This window comes from Triplophysa rosa, linkage group LG6, assembly GCF_024868665.1.
Source record: "Triplophysa rosa linkage group LG6, Trosa_1v2, whole genome shotgun sequence".
Lineage (NCBI taxonomy): Eukaryota > Metazoa > Chordata > Actinopteri > Cypriniformes > Nemacheilidae > Triplophysa > Triplophysa rosa.
In genome coordinates, this window is record NC_079895.1 from 2,034,735 (window position 1) to 2,049,521 (window position 14,787).

Below are 14,787 nucleotides of genomic sequence, written 5' to 3' on the forward strand. Positions count from 1 at the left end.
TTCCTGTTGGCAACCAGGAAATGACGTCAAACGATTCTCTGGCGCTACGCACTGCGGCGCAATATTTTTCATCACCACACGGTGGCGCCACAATGCACTGATAATCTTTTGAAGTCTGAAAACCAGCCTTGGTGCAAACACGAATTCAATCTTGTCAGAATTACATAGAAATACCAAAAATATGTACTTAATTTGATTATTCATCTGTTATTATTTATTACGTATTACACAACGTACTTAATTCAAGTTTAAACATGAAATATCCCGTGAAAGAATATAGTTTATATTTAAATGAATGATAATGTGTCTCTTACAAAATAAAACACCTTGGAGTATCTCTCTCAACAATATCAATACTTACCTTATAGACATTCACACTGATGTCAATCTTAAGTTGTTATATCACTGATCATATTGTATTGATGCTTTGGCAACATGGTTTGAAATAATAATAAAAATAGATTAAAATTAATATACAATTGAAATTTGAAGACAACTTTGTGTCCCTCGGAAATAAAATGAGAGGGATTGCAGGACAATTCTTTTAAACGCCACTAGATGTCGCCACACGCATTTAAATGCAGGTTTAGGGGTCCTGCATTTAGCACAGATTTTAATCTTTTTTTTTTACATATAATGACACAGAGCCGCAGGTTAAATGATGCTTAAATTGTATAAATTAAAATGTTACAAAAACTGACTGTTTAAAGTGTATATGCATTTTGAATGAACAAACAGTTATTCATAAGTTTTTATGTTCCTTTAATTATAGGTTCTCATGACAGACTGAACTATGAAAGATGTAATAAACACTTGTGCAACAATACAATGCAGCTGGATTTTGGTGAATCTGTTGTTCCACTTCTGAAGACTTAATTATATTTCTTTATTATATTCATTACAAGAGTTTTAGTGTTATAAATTCGTAAATTTGCATACCCTTAGTTTTAAAAGCTTATGTTTGTAGATTTTTTAATTCCCCAAATAAAAACAAAAGAACGACTTATTCTAATTAGTCAATAATTAAGTATGAATGTTAAATGTGATGAATGATATACAACTCATTGTCAAAATTCTTATCATACAAACTGTCCAGCTATGAGACAAATGACTGTCCAGCTATGAGACTTTTATGTCAAATGAGCCGTGTGCTTTTGTGTCACAAGTCACAAGAATGGAGTCTCAGTGTAATGTGAGGCCTGACAATGTTCCAGAACTTTGAACAATGTTTTAAATAACCAAGTAAGTCAATGTAACATATCTAAATGTAATTACACCATAAACTGAGGATTTAATGCTGTTTTCTGTAGTGAATTATGTCATGAGTTGACTCACAATAAGTGCTGAAATCATCTTACAACACTTGCGTCTTTTTGCATGATTCTGCATGTAAAATTAAGGCTGGGCTGTTTTGCATAGATGCAAAAGGTTCTCTGCGGATGTGTCTGAATCACTTTTGGAATAAAGCTCATCACATGACTGTACTGTGGTCATGAGCGTGTGGATTTGCTTCTTTCACAACCGCCTTCGTCTCACTGGTTACACAAAACCTGCACAAACAAAACGAAAGTTGTTTACAGCTGCTTTTACTTCAAGAACCAGATTTTCTGAAACTCAAGCAGAGATTCAACCAACAAAAACTGAAATAAGTCTTTAACAATGAATTAATGTTAAACTGTAAAAAATCCAAACAATATTTTAAACTATTAAGTGTCTCTTGATTGTTGATGGTTGTATGCTTTTGCCAGCTAATAAATAATAGCTAATATTTATTATAGTCTGGTTAGGTTTTTATTCTTGTGTATCCTGTAGGTTTGGTTTAGAAGGCTTGTAGCATATCATTTAACCTGTCCATGTCTGCACATTTGACTAGCTTTTAAAAGGTGACAAGTTAATTCATGAGATGCACAGCCTTGAACAACAACAACAACAGAGTGTTTGATATTTGTTATTATCCTAATACGAAAGAAAACTTTCTCCTGGACATCAATGAGTTTAAATCAATGGTTTCTTTTTCTGGTTCAGGTTTTTCTTGCACATATCTCTCGCTCCAAATAAAAAAAAATCTTTAAAGTGATAAGATGTTAGAGGGAAAATATTTTGCTGCTAACTGTTTATTTGTATTGTATATTTACATTTATTGATTATAATTTAAAACACGTTCATATAATTATTATATGAGTTGATAATTAATATTAATTAATTAATATTAAACATAGCATTTAAAAAATCATATAACTATATTCGTATAAAAACAAACTTCAATATATAAAGCATTTTAAAGTAATGAAGCATATCTTTTGATATTATTGTAAAGCTATATAAATAATTTAAATTCGGTTGATTCTGTATTATAGTCAGTAGCTGCCTTCTCAAACATTCACTGCAGCAGTTTTTATTCCTGCTTCGTAAATGTGTTTCAATTCATGACTTTTTTTGTCATAATGAGATCGTCATCTTCATCAGAAAAGTGAATTGCGCTGATACTCGCGAGAAGTCAGTCAAACTGATGATGCGTTCCATGTTCCGTGTGATTGGCTGTTTGCCGCACGTGTCGCACTTTCAGGTGCACGCGCCTCACGAACTCTGGCTCAAAGCGGAGTTTCACAGAGAACGTGTATACCATGCATTGTGCTACAGCTGACCCTGATCTAATCCAGGTTGGGTTTGTCTGGTTTTGTCAACTCAAAATTTACTCTGCAACTCAGTGTTTGTTCACCTCGCTTCGTGATACAGGCCACAGATTGCTCAAGTCTGCAGTAAAAGGTCAATATTATTGAAGATCTGAACTCAAACATTTCTCATCAAATTTACCCAAATTCAGATTATTTTGCCTCTACAATCTACATTCATTTTACACCTCCATACTCCTTAACTTTACAAAAAGGTCAGACAAAAATGATAGAATCAAACACTCATCACCTCTAACGCTTCCTTAACACTCTCATGCATGAACTTCCATCAAACATCAAATGTTGGAATCTCCCATGTTGTCTTGTTCACAGTGGCCACACAATTAAAATGGAAAAATCCTGTAATCCTCATCAGTGTTAATGAAGATCAAGATTACACAATCCAGTTTCAGATCATAGACTGTGAAATCAGATCTGGTTTGTTTAGCGAAACTGGGAAGAGCGGTGTGATCCAGAGGCCACACAGCCCCCTGCTTCCGCCTGTCCGATATCATTCCATATACACACACTGACGGATAATCATTATGTTTAACAGAGAGAGAACGAGAGAGAGAGAGCACATAAGTTTGTGACCGTATCACATAGCAGGTTATAGTGCCTTGTGCAAACTCAAACGTTTTTTATAAATCACAAATAAAAATGAAATAAATAATAATAATAAAAAAACAGACAGATCTTTAATCAAAAGTTGTGAACAAAAAATATTTACGATTAGATCTTTACAATACAGTGTAAAATGCATGTATGAAAATACAGCACCATCTTGCATTAGATTTGGATGATGGATTCATTTGGCATGAAAAAAATACGTTCTTCATTAAAAGATTTATAGGTGCTGTAAATAAATTTAGCCACTGACATTCAATCTGAATGTTTGATAAAAATGTTACATTGGATATAAAAGTAGGAAAAGGTGTCGAAAAGTGGAAAGGACACGACACTCTTCAAAATAAAGGTTCCTTAAAGGTTCAGTGTTGGGCGGTAAAATTTAAACAACAAACCTTTAACATACACAGTTGTACAAAAGATAGTATTAAAATGGTTCTACAAACAACAAAAAGGTAGAAAATAAATCATTCTGACCGAAAGGTTCTTTGGAAAAAGCAAAATGGAAATTCTACTGCGTTGCCACAAATAGTACCTTTATTTTTAGGAGTGTTAGTGTTTGTTACAATATTTTAAATTCAATTCAATTCAATTCAATTTTATTTATATAGCGCTTTTCACAATGTGCATTGTTCCAAAGCAGCTTTACAGGAGCAAATAAGAAAAACACAGAAAGGTAAAACACAGCACAGTGCATGGTGTTTATAGACCAAGCAAGATCATTATAATAAATAATATCTAATAAATAAATGAATAAATAAATAAATAAATAAATGCAGTCTCCCGGTGAGCAAGCCAACACTGCACTGCTCTGCTAATAAAAGTTTCATATATTTAATGGATCAAAAACATATGCTCTGCTGTGTGTCATCATCTGCTGTTTTGTCATTTGCACACTTAAAATTGCTCTGAAGCTTTTGTGAACCGCACCCTCCAAAACATCAACAAAACTGATCATCCAAAATGATTGACAGACAGAAGGGAAGCTTCCAATTGGCTAAAATGTGAAGCACTCCCCTGACACGTTTGTTCTGTTTTAGGGCTGTCAAACGATTAACTGCGATTAATCGGATCTAGAATAAAAGTTTGTGTTTACATAATATATGTCACAGTGTACTGTGCATAATAATTTTGTATTTATAAAAACATACACATACATGCATATATTTAAGAAAACATTTTTATATCATTTTAATGATTGGTAAATAAATACATCTAAATATTTCCTATGTATACATGTACAGTATGTGTTTATAAATACAAAATTAATATGCACAGTACACAGACATATATTATGTAAACACAAACTTTTATTCTGGATGTGATTAATTCACATAATGTCATTTCTCAGGACACCTGCGATAGGTAACCTTATGTACCTTTCGATGGTGGATATTCCAGTCTTCTTCAAGGATATTCGAGTGTTCTCAGGAGCAGCATTCAGAGCGTAACAGCACCCGGAGAGATTTTTATGGCCTCGGTGTCAAAAGCACTTTAAACACGTTTAGGCCAAGATATGCAATTACTCGGACAGCCCGGGGCCTGATCAATATCACAGTGAGTGCTTTTAGAAATTTACAACAACTCATTAAAGAACATTTCTCAAATCTTCTCATACGTCTAGCGGTCAGAAGCACCTCGCTGTGGGAATCGTGGCTCCATTTGCTGGATGTTGCCTCTCCGTTGCGGTTTTCCTGTAGTTACTCTTATCGATTCATCTGGTAACCTCCACACAACACACTGTAAACCCGCCGAAGAGCATCTCCTATAGACGGTGCAAAGCACTATATCAAATATCACTTTGAGCTTAAAGAGTTCATATGGACATTTTAATAAGACGTCGTAAGTCAATGCCAGCATTGAAATGGATCATTAAATATGTAAGGTTAGAATTAAATATTTATGAGTGACATTTGACATGCGCCGGCTATTAACCACTAAACTGCGTCTTACTGTGGTGGATCTTCGCTGGTGTATCTCAAAACGTGCAAGGTTAAAATTTAAGGTAGGTTTGAGTTTCATGTGTTGCTTCTTTGGTCCTGCACAGAGCCATTCAGAAAAGAGAGAGTTGCGCCAACGGAAGTTCAAAATTTTTGTGTGTCACGTGATTCATGGAGCCTTCAGATAGTTCCAGGAAGTTATGTTTTCTCTTTAAATGCTTTATTTCTTTCATCGTTTTATTCATTAAATTACTTACGTCTTTAAATGGGTTAAAAGTTTACCTCGGTTGGTCTGTTTAGCCGCAGCTCCGTGCGTTACTAGTAACTTCCGGGAACTATTGAGAGCCTCCATGAACCGCCATTGCTGTGAAAAAAACTGCTCCATTGGAGTCAACGGAGTTGACGCAACTCTCTCTCTCTCAATGGCTATCAATGGCTCTGGTCCTGCAGTAGTGTAAACTCAGCTGTGAATGGTTAAACATTGCGCAAGGAAGACGGGACCAATCACAATTCAGTATGCAAATGAACACGTGGCTGTCACACACAATGAATGTAAGACAAAATAAGAAAAAAAATTCTATAAACTATATTTTGATCAAAAAAAGTACACATGGCTTAAAATAATGGAACATTAATGCAGTGCTGCTTTGCAAGTCCCGTGACTACATCAACCTGATGTCACGTTGCTAAGCAACAGCACAGGAGTCACTCCAGCATCACTTTCATTTGAATAAGTGTCTCGGACCAGAGCTTCCTGAGTTCAGCCAATCACAAGGCTATAACAAGAGCCATGAGCTTCAGAAAACATACCGACCGGCCCTTAAACACCATCTTCTCTGTCAGTGTTGGTCACTTTAGGGGCCGAACGGAATGGTTGTAAGGAAACGTCTTGCTTAATTGTGTTTTCCTTAAATTATTAAATTATAGTCATGCTAATGGGGTTAAATAAGGGGCAGCCTGCGAATCCAATCGAGTTATTCTGCATTAGCCCAAATGACTTTTAGTGGAAAACGGAAATAAACACCGCAAATGACATATGTGGGTGCTGTGTGGTGAAAAATGAGAATGCCGAGTGGCTTTTATTGAATAGCCAGAAAATGACAGGATTTCTTCTCCTGTGTATGGAGATAAAAGCTCATCAGATTAATAATTCATTAAACATTAACAGATTTAAACTAAAGTCACTTAAATACACAGAGATTGTGTTGATGAAGTTTGTACATTTTCCAATATGTGGTCTTGGAAAGATGCTTTTCGGTCACTTAATGAAGAAATACATATGAATTTACGTAAACAGTATGCTTTGATCACATAGATATAATGTAGATATAAATGATATGATCATAAAATAAATGTAAATAAAAAAGAAACAATATCATCAACACACAGTATTTCTTATATAAGAGCAGGCAATGAGCTCAATGAGGGGACTATTTTTTATTTTAAACTTTTTCTTTTTTTGTGACTAGATTAGATACGAGCCCAGTCAGGTTCAAAGGTCGGAGAGCCACATTGAAAACTCTTAAAGCCAGAAATAAAGTTTCAAGTTGAAGAAAATGACAACATCAAGAATTTTAACAGTATCTTGGCTGTTTGGGGATTTCTTATCAAATTCATGACATCAGGAAAGGGAAATATTACAAATATCACGAAACAAAAATGCAACAAAAGCACACATATCAACCTTAAAAGGGTGCTCAACCATTAATCATAAAAAAATATGAAAAGTCAGCACACCAGAGCTCCAAACAAAAAAAAATGTTAGAGACTTTCACAAAACATGTGCTGACTTTTCATACATATTTTTTTTAAATTAAGAGACAGAAATCCACATTTATTTTTTTGACCCAACTTTCACTAGCAAAATAAATGAAGTCTTAAATTAAGGGGGTTATCAGGGGCGTTGCTAGACTCTACTGTTCTACTGTTGCATCACTTTTTTCTTAAAAAAAATATGCAACACAATGCCCTATACAAACTTCCCTTGCTTAAACCACTGCATATCTTCAACATACTTAACACAAACATTATTAACATGTTTGCATGCACTGAATGGAAATAATGAAAGCAGAGATCATTTTTTCTTGCACATCGGCATTCATTACACAATTATAACAATGAATAATTACACCTTTTCAAGAATTTACAATTACAATATTTCACAAGAGAAACCCACTGGCTTTCACAATGGCAATGGAAATAATAATCCGGGCATCATGTTGGGTGGTTGGAGGAGAGCGTTTTAAAGATGGGTTGCGCCTACCTCGATAAGGGCATACTGTACATGGATGACATGACAACCATCATAAAAACAAAAGCATGTACAAAGCAGCTGCTGGACAAGCTCCAGGAGAACATTAGTTGGGCACAAATGGAGGTCAAACCCAGCAAATCCCGCAGCATTTCTATTGTGAAGGGCCGGCTTACCAATGACAGGTTCTGTATAAAGGGTGAGCCCATACCAACGGTCACGGAAAAGCCCATCAAAAGCCTTGGACGGGGTACACCACAGACCTTAAAGACAACGAACAAGTGGAACAACTCAGGCAAGAGACAGCCAGTGGACTCAATAAAAAATCAATAATAAAGCTCTTCCTGGGAAGCTGAAACTCTGGTGCTTCCAATTTGGCTTGTTGCCACGCCTGATGTGGCCAATTTCAATGTATGAGCTCACGGTGTCTCACGCGAAGAACCTGGAGAGATTGGTGAGTACAAAAGTGAGGAAATGGCTCTGGCTACCAAGATGCCTTAGCATCATAGGGATGTACGGGAATGGAGCTCTCTCTCTTCCCATTTAAATCCTTGTGGAGGAATATAAATGCACCAAAACAAGGTTAGAGATGACGCTAAAAGAATCCTGTTATCCCTGTGTAAGAGATGCTGCTCCAACAGTAGCGACACGGAGGAAATAGAACCCAACAACAGCGGTAGCAGATGCGAAGGCAGCCCTCAGCCATAAGGACATTGTGGGACGAGTTCAACATGGCAGAGGGGGACTTGGTTTGGCATCAACAACACCCACATGGCGAAAAGCGACACCAAAGGAACATCGACACCTGGTAGTGGAGGAGATTCGGCGTTAAGAGGAAGCAAGTAGATGCGCCAGAGTGGTCTCTCAAGCCCAGCAAAGCCGTTGGATGAGGTGGGAAGGCATTGTATGGAATCAAAAGGGCTAAGTTTTATCACAAGAGCTACATATGATGTGCTGCCCTCACCAACAAATCTGCATGTTTGGTGTGGACAGGATCCAGCCTACCACCTATGTGCAGCTCCAGCAAACCTTAAACATATTCTTGTGGGTTGTAAGAAGAGCTTGACACAAGGGTGATACACATGGCGCCACAATCAAGTACTAAAGTGCTTGGCTGCAGAAGAGACCAAGAGAGTGGCAGCAAATGCCATCCCCCAAAACGCCCAGGCTAACTCGCAAAAAAGGCAACCTTTTATTCAGGAGGGGCAGAAAACGCGGGCCAAGCCCTTAACCCCAGATTCAGGTCTGCTGAGTATAGCCAGGGATTGGGAAATGCGAGTTGATTTAAACCACAGACTTCATTTCCCCTTGGAAATCCCAGCGACCAATCTGAGGCCGTACATGGTTCTGTGGTCCAGCTCCAGTAGGACAGTCCTCATAGTTGAGTTGACTGTACCTTGGGAAGAGGCCATTAATTAAGCATTTAAAAGAAAGAATCTCAAGTATGCCAACTTGGCAGCGGAGGCTGAAGATCAGGGATGGACAACGAAAGTGTTCCCGGTGGAAGTGGACTGCAGGGGCTTTGTTTCCAATTCCACCACAAGGCTGCTAAAGTAAGTGGGAATCAGAAGAAAGGCCCAATGGACGGTGGTCAAAGAACTTGCCAGTTCACTACTCACTGGACGGGTTAAATGCAGAGGTCGCCATAGCTGACGAATTGGTCACTTTCAGAGGACAGGTCAGTGGCGGATAATCAAGAACTGGCCAGTGGTGCGGAAAGAAGAAGCCAATGGCTGTGGTTGAGGCGGATGGACACAGCATGGGCTGTCAGATGACCTTGTAACAATGCAACGCACACCCAGGTCTGATCAACCTGTGGTGGGCCTCCCTTGGCTGATGTCTTGTGATAAAGGGCCGAAACACCCAATGAGGCTGAGGTGCACAACTGACGATGTGTCGCATTGATGGGAACCATACAAAGGGCATTATCAGCAGCACCTCACCAAAAGGCATCTTTCACCCAGGATAATGGATGTGATGAAAGTGGGACACACACAACTCATAAGATGTCTCTCTGATAATAGCAAGGAAAGGTAAGTTTGCTATGTATTTCTATAATCATTTATCCCCAAAACACAGATGAAACCTAACCGACGAACCTAGTGAAACCTCAGACCTCCTTTCCTCTATTCATATTCTTGACTGCTTCCCCCTGGCATAAGGCGTGGGAAATGTCCTATTGGGCAATTCAACTGTGCTAAAATAGTGGGATTATAACACCTAGTCCTATTAAGCTAATCAAGAAACCAGTCGTTCTATGGCTCCAACTAATGTAAAGAACATAATTGATCAATATTTTCTGGTTTCACAGCCAAGTCCAAACAAAGTTGGTTCATTTTTTGAACCAACTGTACTGCATTAAACTGTATGTCCTAAACTAGAGCTAGTAAATTAAATATTAATTTCATTTCTGAAAGTACAGGGAAACAATTTCCTCTAATCTGAGACCTGACTGTCAGGGGATGTACAGTAGTTTGTTTATCAAGTCTTACCTCCCTCAAACTCATCATCTCCTATCAGCTTCCGTTTCCATGCTTTGCAGCAACAAATTCTGATGTCCATCTACAGGGGCTATTAATGGTCGAGTGAGAATAAGATGAACGATATTATTTATAAACTCACTTTAGTTTTGTCATGTTTTCATAGTCTACCTCAGTCACGTGGCGTCACCAATGCGCGCCTGCGTGCGCAGCTGCAGTTGTTGCAAGGAAATACAAGACGTGCGTGGACACGGATTTCTGCGCGAAAGTACGGCACGAGTTTGTGTTTTCGGACCAGTTAAAAAGCGCGACTGCGTCACTTTTACAAGTGTGAATTAGTTAATAACTGTGTTGCATATAGATCCGTTTTTTGTCGCTATTATCAATGTAAATGAATACATTGACAAATAAACAAAATTGTTCAAACTTAAACTTGAAATTCACAATGGGGCACAGCAGATTTATACTGGGGCATGTGCCCCTGGGGATAATCTACTCAAAAATGAAAATTCTGTCATGAATTACCTACCCTCAAGTTGTTCCAAATCTGTATAAATTTCTTTGATCTGCTGAACTCAAAAATAGATATTTAGAAAAATATGTTTGCCACTGACATTTCTGGGACATCATTGACTACCATAGTAGAAAAAAATTAATTGGTACTTAAAGGTGCCCCATAACTGTTTGCTTTCCTACATTCTTCAAATATATATTATTTTGTGTTCAACAGAATAAAACGATACAATAATTTGTCCTATTATGTAGTCAATGATGCCCCAGAAATCTCAGTTGCTAACATTTTTCCAAATATCTTTCTTTGTGTTCAACCAAACAAGAACTTTATACAGGTTTGGAACAACTAAATGTTGACAGAATTTTGACTTTTGGGTGGTATCCCTTTCATAAAAAGCAAAATATTTTTGCTAATGGATCTCTTATCTTCTCTTTCAAATGAAGCATTAGAACATTGTGTGTGGTCAGACAGTTATCTCGGAGGAAAGGAAAATGTAACATTTACACTTAAAAGCTCATTAGCAGAGAAAGGAGGGTTTTCTCCGGACGTGGATCAGGACTAATGCTGCTGGCAGTGGAGAAATTGAAATTACGGGCAGCTCTAATGTTCTCCTAATTACAGCCGACACAAAATCACTGGAGACCAAAGCGGTGTCCATAAAACTTCTCTCTTTTCCACAGAAACACTCATGTGTGTTTACGATCTGAATTTATGGGGACTCGTGTTCATTATATTAGTGCATGTTTAAAATTCAATAAACACATTTCTCATGTTAAATGGATGTAGCACTTTTCCGTTTCAAATTTTACGTCATCCAAACAAAAAACCTTAGTGAAAAAAGAAATTTTCGAAAGAAAATCTGATCTAAAAATCTGTTCAGTCCTAGTTACCTATGGTTCAATGGCACTGAATTGTTGGCACAACAAAAACAGAAAATACACCGAGTTCTCAGATATGATGTAAGTGATGAGTTTATTCTTTTGGCTTTAAGAACAGACCCAATATCTTGCATGCAGTTAACTCACATACTACAAGCATGATGCATAAAAAAGCTACAGATTTCTGATAGATGCTACTTTGATATTTGTTTTGTCATAATATAACTAGAATTATTTTTCTCAATACATGACATGGACACATTCACAGGAGCGCATAAACCTTACAACTGTGTTGTGTGACAGTGAACGTATTTGTTTAAGAAACAAAACTGATACATTCATAAATAAAAATGTAAACAAATACAGGAATTCTGATGTCATACCATCCCAAACTCTCAACTCAGTTTCTGACATCATAAGGATAAATCTGCACTGAGTGTCAAGCAAAATTTGACAAAAAAATAGTCTTCTGATAAAAGAGAAAAGTACAGAACTAGAATGGCATTGAGTTTCGGCAGTCTCGTGACCTGGAAAATCAGGCAACAAAAGTGCATAGACACAAAAACAAAATGCATAATACAAATCAAATGGTAATATTTGACATTTCAGTATAAACAATGAAAATGTTTACACTCACCATATCATTTCACTGTTAATATAGTTTGGTCATTTGTAAATTATCTTAATGCAGATGGATAACTTTTCACATTCTCCATATAGATTATAATCCATCATTTATAGAAATTATACAACAAACTGCATATCCCTACAAAATATTTACACGCGTTAATAATCATTCAGACGGAAACATTTTAAAGGATTTAAGTAAAAGACGAAAGATTTGTTAAACGAGGTTCAGAATAGCAACACCACACAATGTGATCTGGGAATGATTCATTAAAGCTTTTGCATGAGCAACGTCCTTCTGAAAGTGAGAGAGTAAAGAAGAGTGAAATATAACATAACTCTTGAGGTTGTATGTGGGGTGTTTGCAGATCGAGGGAAGGCACGTGAACGAATGGCTTTCTATCACGTTCAAAGACACCTGAGAGGCAGTCAGCCATTCTGAGAGGGATTACAGATGAACATTCATGCAGTTACATTTCTAGTGACAAACAGGGAATAGACCACTTTTGTTTGTAAAACCTTTGAAGAATAATGGCGCATAAATTCAAATCCAATCCTTGAATTTAAAATGAATCTGAATTTGGAGTACATTAGCACAACAACTACGTATGTGCGTTTTTGAAGTTTCACATACAAACAACATTGTTGTGACAACGCGGATCTGCGAAGAAACTAAAATGGCTGTATTATGCATTCCAGGCCAGTAGTTGGCGGTGTCACTTTGTAAAGAAAGACCAAGCACATTCGCGTTCTTCTAAACTTCTTCTAAAGTAGTGAACATTTTATGTGCATAACAGCAGTTTTCACAAATTTGTGTTTTTGTAGTTTATGCAGAGATGATAACAGTATTATTTTCAAAAACTTGCACTTTGAAACAAGTTTTCAAAACGTTGTATTATTACGCCATTCAAATTGAAATGAATAGCCAAAAAGCAGAAAGAGTTTTTAGTTCTTAAAAACAATATGTAAACAAACTCTAACGCTCGAAGATGCATAATTAGATTTATAAATGCAATGTAATGAAATGAAAAACTTTTTTAGTAGTGCATATTTTTCAGCATGAATTACTGTACACACATTATACCGCACAGTATTTTCAGAAACGTTTTGTTTTAATTCAATTTGGCCGATTCAACGTCTTGTGGGATTCAATTCAAAATTCCAATTCATGAATTGAGGAGAACACAATGAATTCTGAATTTTGTCTGAGCCCGGACAACACAACACTCTCCAGAAATTGCACAAAAAAACCATGACCGAATACAACATTTTTTAAAAAACAAACTGAACAAGAGATTGCATTTAAATGCAAGACACTGGGTGTAACCCTGAAACGTACAGCACAGACACGCTAAACAAACTTTTCAACAGCATTTGGTCCATTGCCGTATGTAGCCAGCGAGTGAAACGGCAGCTTCACTGCCCAACTCAGTCACTCACAGCTCTGAAAATAGGCACAAAGTTCAAGTATGCTCAGGCAGAATGGCATAGAAACACGCGCCAAATGGCAACCGCCATCACAAATAATCTTTTGAAGTTGTAAACATTAAGAATGTCAATCGGTCTTGCTGTTGTCCTTACCCTTGACTTCCTTTTCGCATTTGTCTTTCTTGTATTTGTTTTTGTCCTCCGGCGTCGCGCTGTCGTACGATGGGGGAGATGATGTGGAAGGCGTCAGGTCTGAATTTTCGGTGTTATCGTTACAATTCTCATTGTCATTAGACTCATTTCTTGGGACCTTTCCATTTTGTTTTTTTGTCTCTCTGTACACATTACCCCTGTTCTTTATGCAAAGTCTCATCTTGTGCTTCCTGAAGGCTCTCTGGATCACGGCGGCCGACGTGTCCTCATGCTTTCTGCGGAGGGTGGTCGTGATGGGTTCGTACGAGACCTTGGAGGGGTTGGAGGCCATGAAGCGTTCTTCCATTTGTCCACGAAGGATATCCATTTCGCCCCCTTCGCCGAGAACACGTTTGGTGAATGTGAACAAAATATCCAGACAGTGGATTCGTTCTCCGTTCACCATTGGTAAATCCATGCACATCAGTCGCAGTCTGTTGGGTTTGGGAATACGCAAAGGAGGGTCCAGCGCGTCCGCGAAATCAGACAACTTGCAGTACTGCACAAACTGGGTGGCTTTAGGATCGAATTTCTCCCAAACCTCATAAAAGCGGTCAAAGTCGTCTTCGCTTAAAGGTTCTGCACTCTCCTCGGTGGCCACGCTAAAGTTCTCCAAAATCACGGCGATGTACATGTTCACCACAATCAGAAAACATATAATGATGTAGCTGACGAAGAAGAAAATGCCAACTGGAGGGTTTCCGCAGTCGCCCACAACTTTGCTGTCGCTGAAGTTTTTCTTCGGGTCGCAGTCGGGGGGTTGGCTATTGAGCATCGGTGCCAGAAGACCGTCCCAGCCCGCCGACGTGGTGATCTGAAACAAACACAGCATGCTGTTGCCGAACGTCTCGAAGTTGAACATGTCATCAATGCCGTCCGATTTCTTGACGTAGGCGAAGCTCGACATGCCGAAGATGGAGTAGATGAACATGACAAGGAAGAGCAGGAGTCCGATGTTGAACAAGGCAGGAAGTGACATCATCAGAGCAAATAAAAGAGTCCGTATTCCCTTGGCACCTCTGATGAGACGCAGCACGCGACCGATCCTGGCAAGGCGTACTACGCGAAACATGGTCGGTGAGACGAAGTACTTTGAGATGAGTTCCGAAAGGAACATTCCTGCAAGGACAAATTATTGTTGTTAAACAACTTGCACACTAAACAAATAAATCCCAATA

At 38.0% G+C, this 14,787-nt stretch overlaps 1 protein-coding gene across 2 annotated transcripts in view; it reads right to left on the reverse strand.

The window, feature by feature from the left end:
* Positions 1-11,451: 11,451 nt before the first annotated feature.
* The window catches only part of scn1laa (sodium channel, voltage-gated, type I-like, alpha), a 31,188-nt gene continuing 27,852 nt past the window's right edge, over positions 11,452-14,787 (reverse strand). For both annotated transcript variants that reach the window (XM_057335856.1, XM_057335855.1), the window contains one exon: positions 11,452-14,728. In XM_057335856.1, the coding sequence (XP_057191839.1) occupies positions 13,545-14,728 (1,184 nt within the window). In that variant the 3' untranslated portion in view covers positions 11,452-13,544. The remainder of the gene's footprint in view (positions 14,729-14,787) is intronic.